This window comes from Notolepis coatsorum, assembly GCF_963971535.1.
Source record: "Notolepis coatsorum genome assembly, chromosome: 17".
Lineage (NCBI taxonomy): Eukaryota > Metazoa > Chordata > Actinopteri > Aulopiformes > Paralepididae > Notolepis > Notolepis coatsorum.
The window spans coordinates 21,006,279-21,031,923 of NC_140181.1; the positions used below are offsets into that span (position 1 = coordinate 21,006,279).

General features: G+C 39.9%; 1 protein-coding gene across 1 annotated transcript; it reads left to right on the forward strand.

Moving 5' to 3' along the window:
- Window positions 1-25,276, forward strand: LOC311243489 (mitogen-activated protein kinase 12). The gene is made up of 12 exons (XM_084332725.1): window positions 1-224; window positions 5,916-6,045; window positions 9,822-9,880; window positions 11,775-11,886; window positions 12,599-12,628; window positions 12,802-12,849; window positions 17,163-17,277; window positions 20,041-20,112; window positions 21,153-21,232; window positions 21,562-21,640; window positions 23,044-23,217; window positions 24,011-25,276. The coding sequence occupies exons 1-12, from the start codon at window positions 88-90 to the stop codon at window positions 24,070-24,072; spliced, it is 1,098 nt and encodes a 365-aa protein (XP_084188851.1). The 5' UTR covers window positions 1-87; the 3' UTR covers window positions 24,073-25,276.
- The last annotated feature ends 369 nt before the right edge of the window (window positions 25,277-25,645 follow it).

Below are 25,645 nucleotides of genomic sequence, written 5' to 3' on the forward strand. Positions count from 1 at the left end.
CCTCAGGGGCCATGAGAGGTCGTCTTATTTCTATCTATTATTTTTTTTTTTACACTGATTTGATTTCGGACATACAACAACACGACGATGGAGTCGCCTTTATTAAGGGATTCGCCTGTCATTCCTGGTTTTCATAGACTAGAGATTCAGAAAACGACGTGGGATGTCCCGGAGCGCTACGCGGAGCTGAAAGCGGTGGGCTCGGGGGCTTACGGGACAGTCTGGTGAGTTTAACACATTCCAATGATTAATCCGACTTGAGAAAGCAAACTTTATTGTGTTTGAGATGCACACATTGCTAAACCCGCAAATATGATAAGAGACAAGATTATTATTTGTTTTTTTCCCCCTTCAAGTTACATGTATAGATAATAAGACTATAGCTAATGGGTTTTAATTGCGCCCGTCTTCTTTTGAGCTTGCCCGCATGCCTTTCTCGGAGTGTATTTCATTGCAGTCCAAGGAGTACTATACTCTGACATTGCTAACAGAGGCACTATTGTGCGCCTGGGGCCAAACAGCAAGTCGATGCAGGTCTCCAGATAAGACAAGAATCTGTCCTAAACCCGCAACAACCCACCCTCCCTGCTGACATACCAGACCTATATGATCCCACCGTTTGAATTACATAATATGGGGACATTAACGTGTGTTGTTGGGCCTTAACGTGTGTTGTTGGGCCTTATAAATAAATTTGATTTGATTTGATTTGAATATAATAGAACCGGGATGAACAGAATACAACAGAATGCAACAGAATATAATAGAATAGAATAGAATAGAATATAACAGGGCAGTTATTGTAGCCTATATATAAAACAATATAATAATATCAGAAGTGTGGTGGAAGCTATTGTCTGTTAGTCTTTACAGTAGATACATATATACTGGATTATTCAACCCATATTTCTGAGCATTATTGATTAATTTATAATAAAATGCCACATCTCTGATTCATTCATATCAGGCCCTGTTAATTAAAGCGAAGGACATCAATGATCGGTGTTTAGTTAGATAACAGTATATAGAATCCATATAGATAAGAGATAAGAGTGAATCTAGATATTGTTATGCCCTTAGATATAAGAGATTAGAATGAAACTGTTATGTCAATTATTGACATGTATCACTTGGTAGGAAGTGGAAATAAAGTCAAGTGATTGATACAGGTACAGTAATCCTGTTGCCAACACAGTAACCTATTTAATAAAAAAAACACAGTTTTTATTAAAGGGGAATACCACCCATTTTAAGAATTGCTGTTCTGTGGCCAGGACAGTGGACACGCACCACTCTCTCTTAAAGCTAAAGCCAAGAGAGAGAGCCCTTCAGAACCCATCCAATCAGTGATGTAACTGGATTTAGTTACATGCAGCTCCATACAATTGACAATCAATGGGCCTTTTGTGAGGCCATAAATAGTTTGTGTGAGCTCTTACACCCCAAATTAGGTTTCTGGTTCATGATGAATTGAAAATGGGGGACCCTGGGACACTTTTCTTTACACAGTTCAGTGACATGTCTTGTTTATTTTTGCTATAAGATGATGTGATGTCTTTAGAAAGCTAAGAAAATCCTTGTTTCAATAGTATATGAAACTCAAAATGCCCTTTGTTATAAATGTTTCACATTTTGTTTATCATTTTGGAAATAAATTCTATTTGAATAAATGATATTTTTGAAAGCTAACCTCACCTTTTAATTGCCAAATAATAACATACACTCTTACCAGGGGTCAAAACAATGCCATTTACTGCTTTTTATATAGAAATAAAATGTATATTATGCATAATTGAGTTTGGAATTTTGGCCCGGCCCCCCAACATATTTTCAGTTGCTCATTCGGCCCCCCGGGAAAAATAATTGCCCACCCCTGGTCTAGTGTGTATGTCATGTATGTCATATATGTTGTGATGAATTGAAAATGGGGGACCCTGATGTAAACAAGACGAAAGTCTTTCTCTGGTCTGCATCCCCTTAACAATTGTGTGTATTGAGCTGTACTGTATTGTACCCATTCTGCAATCTGTTAATACAGTTTTCAATCAATCAATCAAAGCTATAGCAATGCCAGCATTTGGAAGAGCTCACACAAAAATTATGTTATGGTCTCATAAATTCCGAGCCCCATTCATTGTCTATGGAGCAGCCATACATGTCACAAATGTAACAGTACTGTATATCTGTATGTCATGTATGTCATAAATGTCATGATATATCTGTATATCTGTATGTTTTATGTCTCAAATGTCATGTCATTATGAATTGAAAATGGGGGACCCTGATGTAAACAAGACTAAAGTCTTTCTCTGGTCTGCATCCCCATAACAATTGTGTGTATTGAGCCGTACTGTATTGTACCCATTGTCTACAATCTGTTAATAACGTTTTCAATCAATCAATCAATCAATCAATCAATCAATCAATCAATCAATCAATCAATCAATCAATCAATCAATAAGCCACAGATTTTGCATCACAGATTAGTTCTCTCTCTGATCTCTAACTTTAGGAGAGAGTAGTACATGCTCATAAATACTAACTGAACTCTCCTGGGGCACAGGAATGTGTGGTATTCACCTTTAAGTCATTGTTGTTGACCTAAATGGGTCATTTTACCTATTGGCCAGAGCTGGGGAGCTGGGGAGACTGATCTGATTACAAAGAAATGGTCTGTTCCTGGTAAAAACATCATAATCACATTACAGGTACTTTTTAAAAGTAGGTGAAAACAAATACGTGTGTATTTGTTTTCTCAGTGTGTGTGCGCATCACCGGAGCAGAAAGAACGTAATCCTGGTCAGAACAACGGGGCAGACTACAATACATTTGCATTTGTTAGCCATGCTAGCGATCTAAACAATCAATCCATGCCAAAGCTAGATATGTAAAATGTAAGTGGGGTGCAAGGTGCAAGCATAGGGAGGGAGGGGGGGGGGGGGGGGGGGGGGGTTGGACATTTACGGGGGTCAGAATTATGTCCAATTTACGACTGCCTTTTCGAGTTCGTAAATCCTATGTTAAAGTTAGAGGTTATTATGATTGCAAGTAACTGAGTAACTGTCTAACTATGCATAACTGTTTCCACTGGAGGGCGCTGTAGGCGGAGCCGTTAATGCTGCCGCCAGGTAGAGGGTATTTAAGGAGATGCCGACTCCCCCTTTGTCTCTTCCATCTTCGCTCTCATAAGAGAAGGATGTATCATGTACTGCTGTGGAGCAATGTGAAATCAAATAAACCATGCCGTTTATGGCTAAAGATAGAAACCATGCCTCATGAACATATTACTCGCCCCATAGCAGACTCTGTCAACATCCTACATAAATCCAACAACGAATTTACAATACGAAGCCGTTCGAGAATGCAGAAAAAGTTCATAAATCAAGTTACGAAGGAATTCCTTGGTAACTTTCACGTATGTCCGTTCGAGAATGAGGACCATTGATGGACTATCCCACTGCATCACAGATTACATTCGATTCTGCAAGGTGAGCATTGTACCAACCAAAGAGGTACGCTGCTTTCCCATCAATAAACCCTGGATTTCCCCCACGAATTTCCCCAAGGGGATTAATAAAGGAATATCTTATCTTATCTTATCTTATCTTATCTTATTATTAAGGACATTAAACAAATAGTCTAAACAGAAAAAGAGGGCCTTCATTGCAGGGGACGCAGAGACTAAAGGAGCTCAAAAAGGAGCTAAGGGCAGCGAAGGACAGCTACAGCGACAGGCTAGAGGGCAGACTACAGGCCAATAACACCAGGGAGGTGTGGGCGGGTGTCAGGAGGATTACAGTGTTTAAACAGCAAGGCATGGCTGTGGAGGGCCCCCTGGAGCGTGCAAACGAGTTGAACACACTTTTCAACAGATTTGACCAGAGTAGCCTCCCCACAACCCTCCCCCCACCCATCAACACCGGCACCCCTCTCCACCCCCCCAAGCACCCCACCCTTGACAGCAGCAGCCTGCCACCCACCACCCACAAACACCAACACTCCAGCCAACAGCAGCTGCCCCCCTCTACCCTTGACCATCACTAACAGCCAGGTCAGGAGGCAGCTCTCCAAGATTAGATACGAATAAGCCAGAGGACCGGACAACATGAACCTCAGGGTGCTCAAAGCATGCGCACAACCCCCCCCCCCACCCCACCCACCCAACCCCACCCAACCTCCTCCAATGTACAGTTTTTACGTCAAATGTATATACTCTCCTTTCTGGACTCTTTTTGTATCACAAACAGTACTGTATTTGCAAATCTGGTATGTCAGAAATGTATAGATGTAGCAGTACTGTCTATCTGTATGTCATGTATGTCATATATGTCCTGATGAATTGAAAATGGGGGACCCTGATGTAAACAAGACGAAAGTCTTTCTCTGGTCTGCATCCCCTTAACAATTGTGTGTATTGAGATGTACTGTATTGTACCCATTCTGCAATCTGTTAATAAAGTTTTCAATCAATCAATCAACCCTCCATTGTAAGTTACATCACTGACGACAATGAGGTCAAGTACAGAGTCCTGGTGGAGCTTTGTAGGGTGGAGCGACAGCAACCACCTCCAACTCAACATCAGCAAGACCAAGGAGCTGGTGGTGGACTTCCAGAAAGGCAAGAAGAGCCCCCCCCCCCCGACTCCCATCACCATCCAAGGTAGAGACGGTGGAGACATACAAGTTCCTTGGAGTACACCTACTGTAAAAAACAAACTAGACTGCTTGGACAACACAGAGGCCCTCTACAGGAAGGGACAGAGCAGGCTGTTCTTCCTGAGGACACTCAGGTCCTTCGATGTGTGCAATAGACTGCTGCAGTCATTTTACCAGTCTGTAGTAGCCATCGTTCTCTTCTTTGCTGTGGTATGCTGGGGACACCAACAAACTGAACAAGCTAGCCAAGATAAGAAGCACGTTCAGCCACAGACTCATACCCCCCCTGACACATCACTAACCGCCTCGGACAGTCCTTCATACCAGCGGCCATCCGGCTCCACAACAGTGGGCAGGGACCGCTGCCAGCAGCCAGAGAACTAACGGCAGCAGAACTTGAGAACTACTAGTAATGTCTGATCACTAAGTGTGTCTGACTCTCACCTAAACTGTTCCTAGACTACAATGTATAACGTATGATGTATATTATGCCAGTTAGGGTACCTTATATGTACTGCACCTGTGTATACTGTATATATGCTTTACTTACTCATAGTATATTCAGATTCTAAGTGTTATTGACCATATTTATTGTAATGTATAATATAACTGATAGGGCATACAGACCCTCATCTGCACATTTGATCACACTGCCTACTTGCTCATATGCTTATATTCGGAGTTAGTATTGTTTACACTGCTTATTTGTACTTTTCTACTGTACTATAATTGTATTGCCTATATTTATGTCTTCTACTATTACCATGCCCGTACCTGTACCCCCCCCCCCCCCCATGCTGCTATGATGCCTGAATTTCCCCAAGGGAATCAATAAAGGAATATCTTATTTTATTTGATCTTATCTTATTCTGTCTATTTTATTCTGTTGCATAGCATTTTGGGCAACAATTATTGTATGAAAGGTGCTTTACAAATACAGTTTATTATTATAATATTATTATTACAATTTTAAACTGGTATTCACCAGTTTCCGTGTGCTGGTTCTGCAGGAGAGCCTGTACACACAACCAAATTATGTATTCCTTACTTAAGTGTTAAGAATGTCTCTTATTATCTTAGCATATCTGAAAAAAGGATATGTAACACACAGGTGTCATGCCTCGTCTTCATATCAGGGCGTGGGCACAGAATACTAGCTCTTTTTCCTCATTCCATTCAACAATTGGAATCAATATAAATTAAGTCAAGGGAAAAAAAGTGTCATGGCTTATCCCTCTGTCGTTTTCCCCACATCGCAGTTCTGCCGTCGACCAGCACAGCAAGGAGAAGGTGGCCATAAAGAAGCTGCACAGGCCGTTCCAGTCCCTCATCCACACCAAGCGAGCTTACAGGGAGCTCAGACTCCTCCGACACATCCACAACGACAACGTGAGTCACTTCTCAGGGCGTCTTCGAGTAGGACTGGGATTAGGGTTGTTCTTTTTGTTTGACAATAATATCAGAAGATACAAGAAAAGGGGCGGCTAGGTGGTGCAGTGGGCAAGGCGCTCACCACCAATGCAGGAGACGCTGGGTTCGAGCCCAGCTCTCCGCATTGCTTCAGCTTGGCTGGTCGTTCATACTAATACATTTGGCAGTATTAGGGGGTGGGAAGCTGATGGGTGGGGATCGGACGTTGTGGACAGCGACTCCTACAGGTCGGTTGGTGCGCCTGCGCAGTAGAATCAGGAAGCAACGGGGGCGGTGTGCCCCCCAAACGCAGACCCCCGACGCTGAAAGATCCCGCTGTGCAGGTGAAAAGATGCGACGGCTGCTACCTCGAGTACCGGAGGGGACACGTGCAATGTATGGCTTCATCCACATTACAGCCGGCTTGTGGGAGGCATGGCCTAACAGCGTTCGAGACAGGGGAGGGTAGAATTGGACGATATGAAATTGGGATGGGAGAAAAATAGAAAATGGGAGAAAAAGAAGATAAAAAAAGAAGATACAAGAAAAGGAAAAGAAAAGAATACTTTGCTTGGTTCTTTGTTGTTTGTGTATTGTAGGCTACTTTTATTTGCAGCTACTTATTCCTTCAGGCTATATGTGGGTAGTGGGTACTACCGAACCTGCTGTCCATTTATACACAGTCTGGCCCCACATGGTGTGTTGTGTGAACCTGCATGAGTCAATGTTGTCACTCAAAACCAGAACAAGGCCAGACTCAGGTAAACAACTGGCTTCTATTGTGCAAATATCAGTAGCATTTATATTCGCAGGTCCCAGTTTAAACCATTTCAGCACAGGAGCCAAATTAATGAAATATTCTCTCACCCTGGGATCCAGCTGGATCCTTAGAACTAACTCGGAGGCCCGTCTAGGAACAGGTCTGCGTGACCCACCTTACATGCAACACTGACCTCCAGTACAACATCACTAGGCCTGGTGAATAACACCACGCTAACATTGACCAGACGTGGGAAAAATGGCCACTGAGCTCATTCAGCACCTTCTTGAGATCAAGTGTACAAGAAATAGAAGCAAATGAATAAAGGGCAGATGATTTACAGGGGGTTTTGTAGATACAGTACTGCATTTTGCCATTCGGACACATGCAATTAGAAATTTGAATATATAATAAATGGCCTATAAATGACCTTATTATGGCAAAGTCACACATCTATGGATCGGGCCAAACCTTCTCTTTCCAATGGCAGAGTTCAATCTGGATTTAGTACCACCAGGCGCCCCTGACAGGGCAGCAAAAACCGTCAATGAAATCTACTGTATGTACAGTTACTTTCTTGTAATGTAAATAGCTTTGCCATTTTTCATCAGAAAGGTAAAGAAACTACGTTCTATTTTATGGCAATAACGTTCAGGTTTGTTCGATCCATGAGATATGATCCCGAAAATAACATTGAAAAATCATTTCTAGTCAGACGGCTCAAAGTTTGACAGGGGCTGGCGTGAGCTGGCCTGGGTAGTGTAGTTTTTCGAAATTCAAAAGGCCATCGAAAGCCCTGGGTCTCTTCTTTCAAAAGACTGCACTCACTTTTGGCTGTGCCATATTCTCGCGTTAATATGCGCCGATTTCCGACTCAATGCGCTGAGATTTTTATGAACTCATATTTCACTAATAACACTTAAAATCATTGGTAAACAAACGTAGTGCTGAAAATATACACGTTGACTGCTGTTTTGACAGGGTTTGGGTCTTTACTCTTGGCTACATTTAAAAAAGAAACGCAACATTAATCAATACGTTCTGTATTGATCGATTTATGACGTCATCATATATCACTAACTCACTCTGTCCCTAGTGGTGGCTTACCACACCTCCTAAAAATACGAGGCAGCCATGAAGATGTTGTAGTACTACTTACTTACTTACTTACTTACTTACTTACTTACTTACTTACTTACTTACTTACTTACTTACTTACTTACTTACTTACTTACTTACTTACTTACTTACTTACTTACTTACTTACTTACTTAGTTTCAAGTTTCTTTAATAGTTGTCATACAGAAGTACAGAATACTTTTATGCAAAATGCTTCTTACTGTTACGCTCCAGAGACTGTGCTAGACAAGATAAGTATGAAATAAAATAGTATAGCATGTAAAATAGAAGTAAAAATTGAGGTCACAGTGTTCAGTATAGACATATGTACAATGTTCGATGCAGAATAGAAGTAACTGAGTTACCATACAATATACAATATACTATGCAATGTACTAATATACAATACTATATAGTGCAGAGCAGAAATGGGATGAAGTACAATTTAGGTACAATTTACAGTAAGGTGTACGAGTTGTAGTGCAAATCCTTTACCAATAAATATAAAGTGTGTTTAGGTGATCTAAAGTGTGGAGAGTGGGTGCTGCAGTGTGTTGTTTGTTTAAAGTGAGTGTGTGCGTGTGGATGTGTGTGCTGTGTGCATTTGATGGTTGTTGCATAGTGTTTATTGTTCGTTGAGCAGCCTGATGGCCTGGGGATAGAAGCTTCTTCTGAGTCTTTCTGTGCTTGCCTTGAGACTCCGGTATCGCTTGCCTGACCGCAGCAGTTCAAAGAGGCAGTTGTACGGGTGGCTGGAGTCCTTGATGATTCTCTTAGCCTTACCCCTGCACCGCTTGTTGTAAATGTTCTGGAGGGTGGGAAGCCCCCCTCCAATTGTGCGTTCGGCTGAACGTGTCACTCTTTGTAGTCTGCTTCGGTCTTGTGCAGTGCTATTCCCAAACCAGGAGGTGATGTTGCCAGTCAGGATGCTCTCTATTGTACATGAGTAGAAGTTCTTAAGGATCTTCTGACTGACTTGGAACTTCCTTAGGAGCCTGAGGAAGTAGAGGCGTTGTCGTGCCTTCTTCACAACACTGTCAATGTGTGTGGTCCATGTCAAGTCCTCGGATATGTGGGCTCCGAGGTACTTAAAACTGTTCACTCTCTCAACCGGTGCCCTGTCGATGCTGAGGGGGCTGTAATCCTTGACCCCCGACCTCCTAAAGTCCACAATCATCTCCTTTGTTTTGCTGACGTTCAGGGAGAGGCTGTTCTCCTGGCACCATCTCTTCCAGGTAGGCCCTCTCGTCGTTTGCAGAGATCAGGCCCACCACTACTGTGTTGTCAGCAAATGGCTATGGCGTCCTCCGTGGACCTGTTGGGGCGGTATGCAAATTGAATGGGGTCCAGGTTGATGGGGAGGGAGGAACAGATGTAGCCCTTCACTAGCTTCTCAAAGCACTTCATGGCTATGGAGGTGAGGGCTACAGGGCGGTAGTCGTTGAGGCAAGTGGGCGTAGATTTTTTGGGTACAGGGATGATGGTGGACTTCTTCAAACAGGTGGGGATGACAGCCTGTTCTAAGGACAGGTTAAATATGTCAGTGAATACCGGGGCCAGTTGGTTCGGCACAGACTTTTAGGACGCGGCCGGGGATGCCGTCCGGTCCTGCTGCCTTCCTGATATTCACTTTCTTAAAGGTCCTCCTCACCTCATGTTCTGTTATTCTGAACACTGAATCTCCATCAGCAGCGCCCCCCCCCTCCATTGCAGTGGTTTGTAGGCTGGTGTATATTTGACATGAGATTAACTCATTAACTCAAATACACTGAGCTAATGTTCTATTAGTACGTAAGAGTCAAATTGTGTGATATACCAAATGTATAGCAGTATGTCCTCATCATCATCTTGATCTTCATCATGTTTTCTTCTAAAGGTGATCAGCCTCCTAGACGTCTTCACGCCCGATTCATCGCTGGAGAAATTCCAGACCTTGTGAGTTGGGAACGGCATTCCTCTGCCCGTCGTTACAGCGTGTTCAGACGCATGGGCCGCGTCTGAGAACTCCCCCGTACCGACACTATCAGACAGGAGCTACTAACACCTACCTACTACAACCTGCTGTTCACGCGCTTCACCCAGTCGCTCAAACATCTGGTCCTACTGTGCAGGAGGGAAGCTCTGTTTTTGTGCCTCTCCTTGTCATGGGGGAAAACATTGACATGATTGCCTGTTAGTAGAACACTAGCCATATGCAACAGACAAACATAAACCTAGTAAAAAAAATTAAAAGGTTAATCTACCACCTTGTCACAACCCGGCCACACGGCCATGACGAAGAGTGAGACGCAGACAATCAAAGTCAATTAACAAGTTATTTATTGAATTAATATAGACAAAAAAGAGATGACTAACTAAATTAAACTAACGGTGGCGTGTGAAGTCAGTGACATCAGTAGTGTAAGTGAGACAGTGCATGCATTGTAAAGTGTATAGGTGTGTAATGTTGTAGAATGCAAACAGAAATCAAAGGCAATTGAATCTAACTAACGGCGTCCCATAAGGAGAGCGTGCAGCGACTGAGCTCCGCGAGCGTTTGAACAGGGAGCACGGGGACACAGCGCTCCAGCCACGCCCACCTCCAGTACCTGTCAACACAACAACATAATAGGCGATGGAGACAGAGTGGAAGGGGTCATAACAACCTACATTTGAAATATGATTGCTTTGGTTGTAGAGCATGTGAGTGAAGTCACGTCTTTTATTGTAATTTTTGAGAGTAAAGTAGAAATCCACTTTTTGAAAGCAAGAACTAAGTAAGTAAACGTAATAAAAGCCAGAAGATAGTAGACATAGGAACATTGTAGAGGTACTGAAGGGGTACCAAACATGCCTACTAAACAATCATAAAGTTAAGAATACTGAACCTCCGTACTGAAAAACGCAAGCTCATCTAATTTCACCTTCAGCCTTATCAGGTTTATTTCAAGTCACTGCATGACAATACATCTTTGTTTTAACTTCTAAGATATTATCTCGAAACCAATTAGATTTACTTATTTTCAATACCCCCCTTGTTTTCATAATTATTTCTGAAACAAGTTAAATTCCTGGAGCCACTAAAAGGGCCTGCAGTAAAATTATTTGACCTGAAATAAACTGAAATAATCTTAATCATTTGGATCAATAATGAATGTCTCAATACAAGAAAAATACTCCTGCGTGTGTTTGTGTGACCTCCATAATGTATGTGTGTGTGTGTGTGTGTGTGTGTGTGTGTGTGTGTGTGTGTGTGTGTGTGTGTGTGTGTGTGTATGTGTGTATGTAGTATCTCCTGGTGTCCAAATACATGCCAGTAAACATATCCCAAATACACCCACTACAAATACACACATCCCAAATACACTCACTACAAATACAAATACACCCTTCCCAAATACACCCATCCCAAATACACCCACCGACCATACTAGTCAACCCTAAAAGGTTAAATATTAAAGGTTTAGTTCAGAATTTTTAACACCTAGCCCTATTTCCTATTTACAAGTGGTGCTGTCGGATCAGTAGAGTCCTTTCTCAGCACAATCCATGCTGTTCTTCATACTGGATACCAGCAGCTTTGGCTAGTTAGCCACACATCTAATGGAAAGTAATAGGGCCACTCTTCAATCTGCACAAAAATGCCCTGAAGCCTATACTCCAGTTTTGTGGCCAACGAAGGAGGAGCTGGGTATCCGGTATGAAACACAGCATGGATTGTGCTGAGAAAAGATATACCCTTTCATATCTCTCTCTTTCTCTCTCTCTCTCTCTCTCTCTCTCTCTCTCTCTCTCTCTCTCTCTCTCTCTCTCTCTCTCTCTCTCTCTCTCTCTCTCTCTCTCGCTCTAGTTACATGGTGATGCCTCTTGTAGCTCAGGACCTTGGTCACATCATGAAGAGGCGGAGACTAACTGATCGCATCATCACCTACCTGTTCTACCAGCTCCTACGAGGACTCAAGGTCTTATTTCACTTATCCTTGTTTTTTCCCAAAAAGGAAAATTAGTCAATCCCCCCCTTTTTTTTTACCATGTTGTGTCCTATCACATTGCATAATATCATATCATGTTATGTTGTGTAATTTATGTTGTGTTGTGTTCATATCATATACCATATCATATCATATCATATACCATATCACATCATAATATCATACATATCATATCATATCATATACCATATCACATCATATATAATATCATACATATCATATCATATACCATATCATATCATGTACTATATCATATCATATACCATATCACATCATATATAATATCATAAATATCATATCATATCATATCATATCATGAATATCATATTATATACCATATCACATCATATATCATATATCAGACATATCATATCACATCATATACTGTATCGAATATCATATCATATATCATATACTTTGCAGATTAGCATTACCTCTCAGTTTTAGTTTTGGAACCAATTTTCCAGGAAGAAAGACTGATACAAAAAAGTAGGAATTACAAGATTTATAAATGTTTTTAAAAAGAAAAAGAAAAGGAGAAACTGGGTTTATTGTAATTGGTTGGTCTGGTTTACTGGTTTATTAACTGGCAGTAGCCTACTTTAGTAGACTTATACTGTACTAGTTTGTACTACTATATAGTACTGGTTGTAACCTCTTTTTATTTATTTTTTTATTTTAGTATATTCATTCAGCGGGGATCATCCATCGGGTAGGTATTTGGGTTCTCTGTTTATTATCTTTGTGTTTCTCTTTGTAATTAAGCTTGTGAAAACACCCAATATTGCATATTATTTACAGTCAATAGTAAAATAGAAGGCTATCTTGTTATGCTTGAGGTGGTTTTGTATGATTAAAAAAACATCTTCTGTGAATTGGTTTTAGGATCTGAAACCCAATAACCTGGCTGTGAATGAAAATTGTGAATTAAAGGTAAGTAGTATAACAAATAATTTAAACATCCAAATATATGATCAGTCACAAACTATAGCCTGTCTTTCAGCAAATAAATGCCTGTCTCCAATAGTCTACAATAACCTACAATAGTCTCCAATAGACACCTAGTCAATATAGATTTCTCTATTTGGTATACCTACATCTTATACCATTCAAAAAATGTAAGCTATTTCTGAAATGCATTTGTTAATAAGTGTGTGTAATTATGTACCTAGCTGATTAGGGATGAGCCTGAATCTGAATCTGAATTCAGGAATGCATGGATAATGAGATGGACACAGATATTTTATTACACAGATATTAATATTATTATTCAGAGGAAAAAATATTATATGAGCAGCACACCATCTGTTTGCCCTACCTGTAGGACTGCTGTCAACAAAATTACCTGTAGACTGCCCTGTTTCTTCATTTGGACTCATGGAAATATTAGTAATCATATTCAAAATAAATAAAGAAAAATAATCTCGGCTTCTTTTAGGATTTAAGATTGTAGGAGATCCGGGGCTTAGCCCAGATAGGTTCCCGCGTAAGCGGGCACGGATTTTTTTTTACTTCGACACCACAACCTTCAACTTATACACCACCACCTTAAAGCGGACAAAAGGCACTAGAGAACACTTTAATTAATGAAGCAAACAATAATAATAATTAATAATAATAATAATAATAATAATAATAATAATAATAATAATAATAATAATAATAATAATAATAATAATAATAATACACTGTATTTGTATAGCACCTTTCATACAAGAATTGCAGCTCAAAGTGCTTCACAGCAGTAAAAAAGACAGGCATAAAATGACCACAACATTGGCAGATCAAGAGCAATGTATAAAGTGCAGACATAAAGCATAAAATAGATAGCAGCAAAATAGACAAAGTCAAGGTAAGACATAGAACATTAAATCACATCGTTTTTCATATTAGGATCTAAGATCTAGGGTTAACTCGCCGAACGTTGAGCGCCAGGACCCCGAAAACCAGAGTATAGTCTGGTTTTCATCGTTGTTTCTTTTATTCGATATTTCCATTCATAAAGACATGCCGGCAGCCTGTGTTATCACTGGGGATGGGTCTGAGATCTCAAAAGTCCAATACCGCTGCCTAACACCTTGCGGCCGCTATTGCACTCCATATGTAACGATGTGGCTTGGTGTCTGGGCCGAGCTGCGGCCTGCGGGCGAGGTCTAACTACTCGGTCAAGCCAAACGCTTATAACGCATGCATCGACGAGGGTCGGGTTCATGTTCAATGCTGGATTACGTTGGCACCTTGATCGACATCAGTACTTGGAATGGCGATCAGATAATTGGAATATTCTTTTCGGGACAGATCCATGGTCAAGGTAAGGACTATATGGTATCAATATTGCGTTGATCCAAAAATTCCTTCATGCTGATCGGGGCGTGTGTGTGGCGTGTTCCGTTGGTTGCGATCAAAGCACGGAGGCCCCCCCCCCTTCATGCATCCATGATGAAACATAATACCGATAATCAAAATTTTATTTGAGAACAGTAGCAAGTCCAGGGAAGAAACGATAACGCGTTTACTAGAATATCACGCTGAAACTACACTCATATTCACGACAGTATAAAACGGAAATGTATGGATGGAAAAATGATCTGTTGACCGGAAGAAACTCAATGACAATCGACTATATTATTAGATCCATAGCTATAATATATAATATAGCTTTAGGCCTGCAAACACAGCCACGTATCCCCATGTTAAAAGGCGCTGGCCTTTCAACAGTAACAGTAAACAGCGCCATCTGGCGCTGAAAGTGTTAATAGGCGTCTTTGTTTACGGTTTGATTATCACTGATACAAAGTAAAGTAGTGCAGTGCAATAAAATAGTTAGTAAAATAGAATAAAATAATGCAATAGTGTATTGCAATAAAATAGTTATCATCGTATTTTTTCGGGAGGCCGGTAAGGAGTGCATTACAGTAGTCGAGTCGGCTTGAGATAAAGGCATGGATCTGGTTTTCAGCGTCCTTTTGATTTATAAATGGCCGTACTTTAGCTATGTTTCTAAGGTGGAAGAATTATGTTTTTGTCAACTTGTTGATTGTGATTTAAAGCTTAGGTCTGAGTCTACCATAACACCAAGACTTAACTCACTCAAATACAGTTAGCAGCTGGATAGACTACAGATGGAAATTAGCTTCTGCTAAATCTGGTGCAAACATATTTTCATGTAACAATGATTAATTGTCACACACAAAATTTAAAAAAATTTAATATTTTTTTTAAGTAGATTCTGGGCTTTTCAGAAAACATTCAGGGCTTGAGCCCAAGTAGCCACCCCCTAGCCCCGCCCCTGCTCCCCGCCTCTCCTCTTCTATGTTACGTGAAGAGCAGCCTTCAATTACACCATTTCTAGGAATATATATATATTTATTGATATCATTTATCCATTCAAAAGTTGCCATGACTTGTCATGGTATGAAAAATTGCAAATGCAGTTACTGGTAACGGAGATACTGACGCATATCCTGATGCTTTTGTTCTCCAGACATGCATAATTAGTATCAAAAATATTTACACAACTCCAAATCAAGAAAAAACAAATGGCTATAAGTATCCTTTGATGGCGGACATGGTGGTCATGTCAGTTTGATCAGACATGGAAAAAACAACGTTATTGGAACTGGGTCGGTATTCCTTGCATAGAAAGCTCTTATAGAAAGCTTCTAGCTTCCGCTTCCACTGAGCAAGCTGCTTTCTACTGCTGCTCTGTGTCACTCTGCTTTATTACTACTTCAATGATATTACATTAATGCTACTTAATGCTCATTTAACGTTTCAGACTCACTAGACTAGTCTATAGCTTCTATGGTGCTTCCCTGGAACTTTCAACTCTATTTTTACATTCTTAGTCGGCAGATCACCCATCATTAGCATAGCTTAGCTTACTATCACTACAAATGCCGGCAATCGACTCTCCCACAGAATGTGCTAGTTGCCTGTGGATGGGTAAGCACACACATGGGGGAGCGAGGGCAGCTATAGCTCCCCTTAATGAGACATCAGCTCCCCTGAAAACATGATTTGTGAAATTTTGGGGGGTCTCTAAAATACTGACAATAAATGCTATTTTCGCCATGCATTTATATTTTTCTCAATTTTCTGTATCGTCATCATCGTGTATAATGTGTAAAATTACAAAATGTATAATTCATGATTGCTCACTAATTCGCCATAATAGATAGTGAAATGCATGCTATTCTTGCATCGGAGCGTGGCGGTGCTGCAGGCACAAATCATCTAACTTTACCCACGTTATCATAAGAAAAAACAAAACATCTGCTTCTATTTTAAGGTAAGACCTGCTTTTCCTAATTACAGTAACAAATTAATTATCATTATTGCTCATTTATTAATGTTCTATGGCATGTGTAGTGGCCGCTTGTCATTCCCTAATATTTTGACATTGCGCCACGATGCACCTACCTGTGTTTCTACACGGGTCGGGTAACAAAAGTTGTGGATGTTGACATAATTGAATGTCCAGGCTGCTGTTGATGTAGTTTGTAAGGTTTATTGTCCAAAATAAAATAATGATTGAAAACAGAACAGTTTTGCTCCGTGGCTTCGGTATAGGTAAAATGTTTCTCACAGCAGGTGCATAACGTTGCTCTAATTACAGAGCCTATTATATATTAAGATGTGGTGTGCCCCTAGTGTTGCGCTTGTCTCGTGACTTCTAGTGTTGGATCAGATGGGCTAATCTGAGCATGTGTATTTCAATATGTGCGTCTTCATCATCCATGCAGACCTGTGTGGACTATGTGTGGCTCTGTAACGTTACTCGTTACTACAGCAAGCGTCACAGTAAAGTCCTCGCGCTAAGCCATGCCCACTTCCAGTTTTCTATCTGAATAATACAGATACAGATACTTTTGATGGTTGAACAGATACAGATACACATACACATACACATACAGATAATGACGTCTCTGCACACCCCTATAGCTGATGTGAGTTGCCTACTGTACACTGTAACTGTGAGGAATACATGTTCAAGCTTTAGAATTACGCATGTTTAATAAGCAACATGCTGCCAGAAGTCATAGAATGTACAGAGGAATATTCCGGTGATTGATGCATACAAACATGCACACACACATACACACACAGACACACACACACCATGGCAGTACCATGGTAAGATATTATTTATGCAATGACTGGTTCCATGGTCAAACTGAAATTACCACCAAACTACCACCAGGTTCCTGCTGAATGCATTCGTGTCCCTGTGTTTACTGTTTCAGATCCTGGACTTTGGCCTGGCGAGGCAGACCGAGAGTGAGATGACCGGTTATGTTGTGACGCGCTGGTACCGAGCACCAGAGATTATATTCAACTGGATGCATTACAGTCAAACAGGTGATATGAGGATACCATCAACACACTCTGTTGATGGCTATGGACGCACCACTTAGTACAATGTTTCACTTCTGATACCAGTTCAGAGTATCAGTCGATACGGGGCGGCGCGTATCTAATATGTACATGTATCATGTATGTAACATAAGTTTAGAGCCATTAGATGAAACTGATTGAGATTACAATCCATTTTTACATCTGGTTATGTGTTGAAACATTCATAATTGCTGTAGTTGCTTTACATTTGCAAGTCATTTCTGACTTGTTGTTACAGGGTTCTTGGGGTTTTAGCAGTGGGACATTTGGATATTCATCAATACGCTCTTGTAACCTGGTATCAGCTGGTATCAATGCGCTCTTGTAACCTGGTATCAGCTGGTATCAATGCGCTCTTGTAACCTGGTATCAGCTGGTATCAATGCGCTCTTGTAACCTGGTATCAGCTGGTATCAATACGCTCTTGTAACCTGGTATCAGCTGGTATCAATGCGCTCTTGTAACCTGGTATCAGCTGGTATCAATGCGCTCTTGTAACCTGGTATCAGCTGGTATCAATACGCTCTTGTAACCTGGTATCAGCTGGTATCAATACGCTCTTGTAACCTGGTATCAGCGGGCATCAATACCCTCTTGTAGCCTGGTATCAGCTGGTATCAATACCCTCCTTTAACCTGGTATGAGCTGGCATCAATACGCTCTTTTAACCTGGTATCAGCTGGTATCAATGCGCTCTTGTAACCTGGTATCAGCTGGTATCAATACGCTCTTTTAACCTGGTATCAGCTGGTATCAATGCGCTCTTGTAACCTGGTATCAGCTGGTATCAATGCGCTCTTGTAACCTGGTATCAGCTGCCGGTATCAGCTGCCGGTATCAATGCGCTCTTGTAACCTGGTATCAGCTGGTATCAATACGCTCCTTTAACCTGGTATCAGCTGGTATCAATACGCTCTTTTAACCTGGTATCAGCTGGTATCAATACGCTCTTTTAACCTGGTATCAGCTGGTATCAATACGCTATTTTAACCTGGTATCAGCTGGTATCAATACGCTCTTTTAACCTGGTATCAGCTGGTATCAATACCCTCCTTTAACCTTGTATCAGCTGGTATCAATACCCTCTTGGTATCAGCTGGTATCAATACGCTCTTCTAACCTGGCATCTGCTGCTATCAATACCCTCTTTTAACCTGGTATCAGCTGATACCAGGGTCTGTTTTAGTGCATCCCTACCGATAGCTCAATGCTTCAATTTCCATTTTTAGATATAGCAAATTGTCGTTATTGTTCAAACTCTCACTGATTGCTTTCTCTCTCTCTCTCTCTCTCTCTCTCTCTCTCTCTCTCTCTCTCTCTCTCTCTCTCTCTCTCTCTCTCTCTCTCTCTCTCTCTCTCTCTCTCTCTCTCTCAGTTCAGAGTATCAGTCGATACGGGGCGGCGCGTATCTAATATGTACATGTATCATGTATGTAACATAAGTTTAGAGCCATTAGATGAAACTGATTGAGATTACAATCCATTTTTACATCTGGTTATGTGTTGAAACATTCATAATTGCTGTAGTTGCTTTACATTTGCAAGTCATTTCTGACTTGTTGTTACAGGGTTCTTGGGGTTTTAGCAGTGGGACATTTGGATATTCATCAATACGCTCTTGTAACCTGGTATCAGCTGGTATCAATGCGCTCTTGTAACCTGGTATCAGCTGGTATCAATGCGCTCTTGTAACCTGGTATCAGCTGGTATCAATGCGCTCTTGTAACCTGGTATCAGCTGGTATCAATACGCTCTTGTAACCTGGTATCAGCTGGTATCAATGCGCTCTTGTAACCTGGTATCAGCTGGTATCAATGCGCTCTTGTAACCTGGTATCAGCTGGTATCAATACGCTCTTGTAACCTGGTATCAGCTGGTATCAATACGCTCTTGTAACCTGGTATCAGCGGGCATCAATACCCTCTTGTAGCCTGGTATCAGCTGGTATCAATACCCTCCTTTAACCTGGTATGAGCTGGCATCAATACGCTCTTTTAACCTGGTATCAGCTGGTATCAATGCGCTCTTGTAACCTGGTATCAGCTGGTATCAATACGCTCTTTTAACCTGGTATCAGCTGGTATCAATGCGCTCTTGTAACCTGGTATCAGCTGGTATCAATGCGCTCTTGTAACCTGGTATCAGCTGCCGGTATCAGCTGCCGGTATCAATGCGCTCTTGTAACCTGGTATCAGCTGGTATCAATACGCTCCTTTAACCTGGTATCAGCTGGTATCAATACGCTCTTTTAACCTGGTATCAGCTGGTATCAATACGCTCTTTTAACCTGGTATCAGCTGGTATCAATACGCTATTTTAACCTGGTATCAGCTGGTATCAATACGCTCTTTTAACCTGGTATCAGCTGGTATCAATACCCTCCTTTAACCTTGTATCAGCTGGTATCAATACCCTCTTGGTATCAGCTGGTATCAATACGCTCTTCTAACCTGGCATCTGCTGCTATCAATACCCTCTTTTAACCTGGTATCAGCTGATACCAGGGTCTGTTTTAGTGCATCCCTACCGATAGCTCAATGCTTCAATTTCCATTTTTAGATATAGCAAATTGTCGTTATTGTTCAAACTCTCACTGATTGCTTTCTCTCTCTCTCTCTCTCTCTCTCTCTCTCTCTCTCTCTCTCTCTCTCTCTCTCTCTCTCTCTCTCTCTCTCTCTCTCTCTCTCTCTCTCTCTCTCTCTCTCTCTCTCTCTCTCTCTCTCATAGTGGATGTGTGGTCCGCTGCCTGCATTCTGGCAGAGATGATCAGCGGCCAGGTTCTCTTCCCAGGACATGACAGTATCCTCACACAGACCGGCCACTGTATTTAAGACACCCTTCAGTCCTCCTGATCAACCCCACAAGAGTCTAATAGCGTGTTCAGACCATGGGTGACAAAGCAACAGGAGATCAGTTATTTCCGATGGAAGTTGGCAACACAAAATGTCAGATGTGCATCCGACACACATTGCTCTGTGATGGGCGTGCGATGCAACAGATCCTGCTGTGACAGATACACTTCATATTGAAGTTGCGCTGAGCTCAACTGTCTCTGTGAAGCGTTATCAAATCACAAGAGAGAAAATTGTGTTTCTTCTGAAACTGTTAATGTCCAAAAATAGAGATGAAACAGACCCTGTAAAAATGTTATTTAAAATATACAACATTGCCAAAAAATGGAGCTACCTGTCATTGTTGGAGCCCCATGTATCTAAGCTACATTTAAGAGTAAAATGATTTAATCACAATGAAAAAATAAATCAGAAATATGTTTCATGTTAAACAGACTGAAATTCATGTATACATTTGTTTTGATGGTGTCAGTGTAGCTAGCCACGCCTGAGCGTTTTGTAGCTTCACTGCCTGTAGTCTAAACACCCAGTACAGTACCACATACACTTTTGCTATTAGCTTGTGTTACCACTAACATTAGCTACCAAATAAATGTTACAGGTAACATTAGCTACTGTTAATGAAAGACCATCTTTTGCCAGTAGACACATTCATGTCCACAGTGGACTTTTATGATTTCCTTTATAGCACTTAAGACTAGCTGAGAACAAATCAGTTAACATTTGTCAAACCATCAACATACAAGGCTACAGCACAAGTTTCCTTTTTTGTATCCATTTGTATGGGTTTACCCCATTAATGACTAATGACTGTATTTAGTATGTTAAGGAAACAGCCTCACATAATCTTGATTTCACATATTTATCATGCCTTAATTCGTAGACAAAGTTGATTTTGTTTTACTAACTAAAAATGTTTTGTTTATTTTAGTTAGTCATTAATGGGTTAAAAAGCTCCAATTAGCCTTCCTTAACCAGACGGTTGAGGTATCGACCAGCTGAAGAAGATCCTGCGACTGACAGGAACTCCAGGGTCACCTCTGGTCAAGAAGATGCAGAGCAAAGATGTAAGAATCCCTTTTCTTTTGTCTCTTTGTCTTTTTTGCCAGGTATACGCTATACATTACAATGAATACATGAGACATTTGACTTGGTGAAAATGTAACAACTATAGTTAAAGAACACACATGGTATAGACATACAGGACCTCATATCATCATCATCATCATCATCATCATCATCATCATCATCATCATCATCATCATCATCATCCTCATCATCATCATCATCATCATCATCATCATCATCATTATAATCTTCATCATCATTATAATCTTCATCATCATCAACAAAAACATAATAAGTCTTATCCATAATATATAATGATGTTTTACAGGCACAGTCTTATGTTATGGGTCTCCCTGTACAAAAGAAGAAGAATTTCAGGGAGGTGTTTCCCACCATGGGTGAAAACGGTGAGCTGCTGTGTCTCCTATTAGTCATATATTATAGTATTAATAGTACTATAGTATTCATATACATAGTATTATTAATATTCCTAATACTATTTTATTCAAAGTATTATAGTATCTATAGTACTATAATATTCATAGTACTATGGTATTCATAGTATTATAGTATTATTAATACTATAGTAGCCATAGTATTATTAATATTCACAATACTATATTATTCATAATATTATAGTATATATAATTCTATAGTATCCATATTATAGTATTCATATTAGTATAAATATACAATACTATAGTATTCATATTATTATTCATACTACTATAGTATTCATAGTATTATATTATCTATAGTATTTATAGTACTATAGTATTCATAGTATCCTAGTATCCATAGTATTAATAATATTCATAGTACTATATTATTCATAGTATTATAGTACTAGTGTTCATAGTATTATAGTACTAGTGTTCATAGTATCATAGTATCTATAGTACTATAGTATGCATAGTACTATAGTATTCATAGATTTATAGTGTTCATAGGGACGTGGGAAGTCAGTCAGAGTTGGGGGTGCGGAGATAAGTGATATAATAACGTCATAGGCGGGTGCGCTGAAGGGGGGCAATTTTTTTTCCTTTTTTGTCAATATACACACACCCACTAGGTTATGCGAGGCGAGCCCCACTCTTTTAATATATAGTGCAAATTAAGTGTTAAAAAGAAGGCATCCAATAATATATTAACCATTGTCTTACCTTAATGCAGCAAAATGCGACGTTTCGTCTTGGCATCAATGATCTTTTCTGCCCGGTGCAGCCCGGTACAGCTTCTAAATTACTTTGTTCATATGCCTTGGAAAAATATCGTATATCCATTTTGCTTTGGGGTCATTAAAGAAATCATAATATTATTTTTTTAGAAATGTTTTGAGACGCAACTAGTAAGTTACCCATTGCTGTTGTGTTCAACCTCAACCGTGATCCTTTGCGCCCAATCCACGTCATGCGATGTGTGTGTGGTGCCTGCGCTTGTGCATCAGGTCAGAATCAGATACACAGAAAATATAATAAAAAAAAACAGAGGTTGGATTTCAACCATTTAAAAAAACAACCATGTTTTAGACTGCTTACAGTAAAATCCTAACAAAAAAATTATGGATTTAATTTTTTTTATTGATGCGTCAACATTTTGGCCATGCAGTTACAACTCCCTGCCAACAGGTGGGGGTGCTGCAGCACCCCCCCTTCCCGCGTCTCTGCTACAATACTGCAATAGTATTCATAGAGTATTCATAGTACTATAGTATTCATTTTCTTTTTAAATGCCTAAATGTATTAATTTATTAATTAATTTGTTCATTAATGTATTCATTCATTCATTTAATTAACCCTTCTCCCTCTAGCTGTGGAGCTGCTGGAAGGCATGTTGCTGCTGGACCCAGAGACCAGGCTTACAGCTAAACAGGCTCTGTCTCAGCCTTACCTGGCTGAGTACCACGACCCAGAGAGCGAGCCAGACTCTGACCCTTATGATGACTCCTTCGAAAGTATGGAGCTGGCTGTCGGGGAGTGGAAGAGTGAGTACGGCTGTGTCACTCATGGGAAATGCTTTTTATTTAAAGCTCCTCTATGTAGTTTTGGGAAGAAAAAACAAGTCCTTTTAGAATAATTAGTTCGAAACGTTTCTTACCCAAGTCCAATAAATTATATTTAAAAACCAGACAGTCCAATCTCACTTAAAATATGTAAATAAAGTACTAATTGACCAATTTAAGTATTGTATCGGAAATGTAATGTGTACGTATTACAAATGAGTATTTTTTACGTTTTGAGAAAACATTTAAGTTCCCCCAGCTGGGGATGGAACCCTATAACCTTAACTCTAACGTCTTAACCGTTAAGCAAATGTTAAAACTAACCTCAACTCTAACGATAATCAAAGTTAGATAGTGTTGAGACTAGCACTCGTCCACGACTGCAATGATTGTTAGTTCAACTCCTGGTTGTGGTGTTTGTTTTGGACTTTTGCCGATACAATTCGTAAATATACTACTTATAGTTATAACATACGTACACATCATGTACAATCCTTCGGTGGTCGATTAGTTCTTTATTTAAATTCTCTGATGAGACCGTGTTTTGTGTGTTGTCCTAGAAGATGCTTCTCTGTATTACACATGTATGGCGGATGGATAATTTCTACCTTTCATATAGTGTTCCAGTCATCCACTTGTCCTCTTGTAACACTTCATTAAATTCTGTTTTAAATATATATCATACACTATTTGACTTTTCATAGATCCACATTTCTATCCCAGGACCACACGGTGCAAATTGTAATTCTTAATATCTGTCCTTTTTCCGAAACAGGTCTCATCCATATGGAGATAATGACCTTTGACCCTGCCAACCCCAGCCAGACTGCCATGTAGAACGGAACGCTGCGATGCGCTATCGCTTCCCTAGTATCTCACTATGGGAAACAAATTAATGCAGTGTTTCCTGTACACTTTTGCTTTTTTGTAAAAGCCCATTTAAGTCAAGTGAAAATGTAACTCTGCATTGAAACCTAGGGGGGTTGTAGCTGTTTGTCAAAGTTATATACTGTATATCTGTGAACTGTATATGTAATAGACTGATTGTTCTTTCAGGGTATGTAATGGCGTGGTTTTACTTTAGTTTCTATAACGATTCAGGATTTGTTTTGTATTTCTATGGATTTACTGTATGCAGTACAACTCATGCCAAGATTATAAATGATTGTATCAGTAATATTATCAAAGTACAGTAGATTATAATTTTACTCAACATAAAATAACATTCATTATTTTCTCTGAATGTTTGTTTTGTAGCAAGTAGTTTAGTATAGTTCTATTTCATTATGGCTCCGCCTTACGTATTTCTCCATTCAAACTCCCAGAGTGCCTCATTATATAGTGTCTCTGCTATTATGAGATCATACCTTATCATTATCAAGTTTCAAGTTTCAAGTTTCTTTATTAGTTGTCATACAGAAGTACAGAATACTTTTATACAAAATGCTTCTTTCTGTTACGCTCCAGAGACTGTGCTAGACAAAAATAGATAAGTATAAAATAAAATAAGTATAGCAAGTAAAAAATAGAAGTCACGTATACGTAGACACAAGTGTTCAGTATGTACATATGTACAATGTTCAATGCAGAGTAGAAGTAACTGAGTTACCATACAATATACTATACAATATACTAATATACAATATACTATATAGTACAAAGCAGAAATGGGATGAGGTACAATTTAGGTACAATTTACAGTAAGGTGTAATGAGGTATGGGTTGTAGTGCAAATTCTTTACCAATAAATATAAAGTGTGTAAAGTGGGTGCTGCAGTGAGTTGTTTGTTTAAAGTGAGTGTGTGCGTGTGGATGTGTGTGCTGTGTGTGCATTTGATGGTTGTTACATAGTGTTATTGTTCGTTGAGCATATCATTGCCTTGTCTGTCCATATCTTTAGCTGTATTGTTTTTATTATATGTATATGTACTGTATCAAGTCAAAGACACAAATGACATATTTCATAAAAAAACACCATGTTTTGAGGAGAATCTGTTAACTGGAATGCATCACTCTCACTTAATAAACCCTTTTTAATACATCTCTGACTTTTGTTTCATTAAAGGAACTTGCATGGACCTAGGTGTGCAGAACCTTCTTTCCTAACACCTTAATAAACCCTTAAGATGTCCTTATTATTACATAAGAATTAAGGTAAATTAAGAAAGAAAGTAAGTATGGTAGTAATAACTGTGCATGGACTAAGTTAAATTAAGGTGCAAAATCTATATTAAATTCCTTCATGTACAGTACCCTGACATTACTGATTAAGGTGTTTAACCAACCAATATATATATATATATATATATAAGGTATCTCTCTGTCTTTGGCGTCGCCCTGACTGTGGGTGACCTTGGCTCTCTGGCTCCTATCTCGTCTTTATAGCAACCACTCTTGCTTCGTGCTACAG

Coding starts and splice junctions, on each gene's coding strand:
- LOC311243489 (XM_084332725.1), top strand. CDS start 88: ATGGAGTCGCCTTTATTAAGGGATTCGCCTGTCATTCCTGGTTTTCAT. Junction 12,629..12,801: donor CAGCGGGGATCATCCATCGG/GTAGGTATTTGG, acceptor AATTGGTTTTAG/GATCTGAAACCCAATAACCT. Junction 17,278..20,040: donor GATGCATTACAGTCAAACAG/GTGATATGAGGA, acceptor TCTCTCTCATAG/TGGATGTGTGGTCCGCTGCC.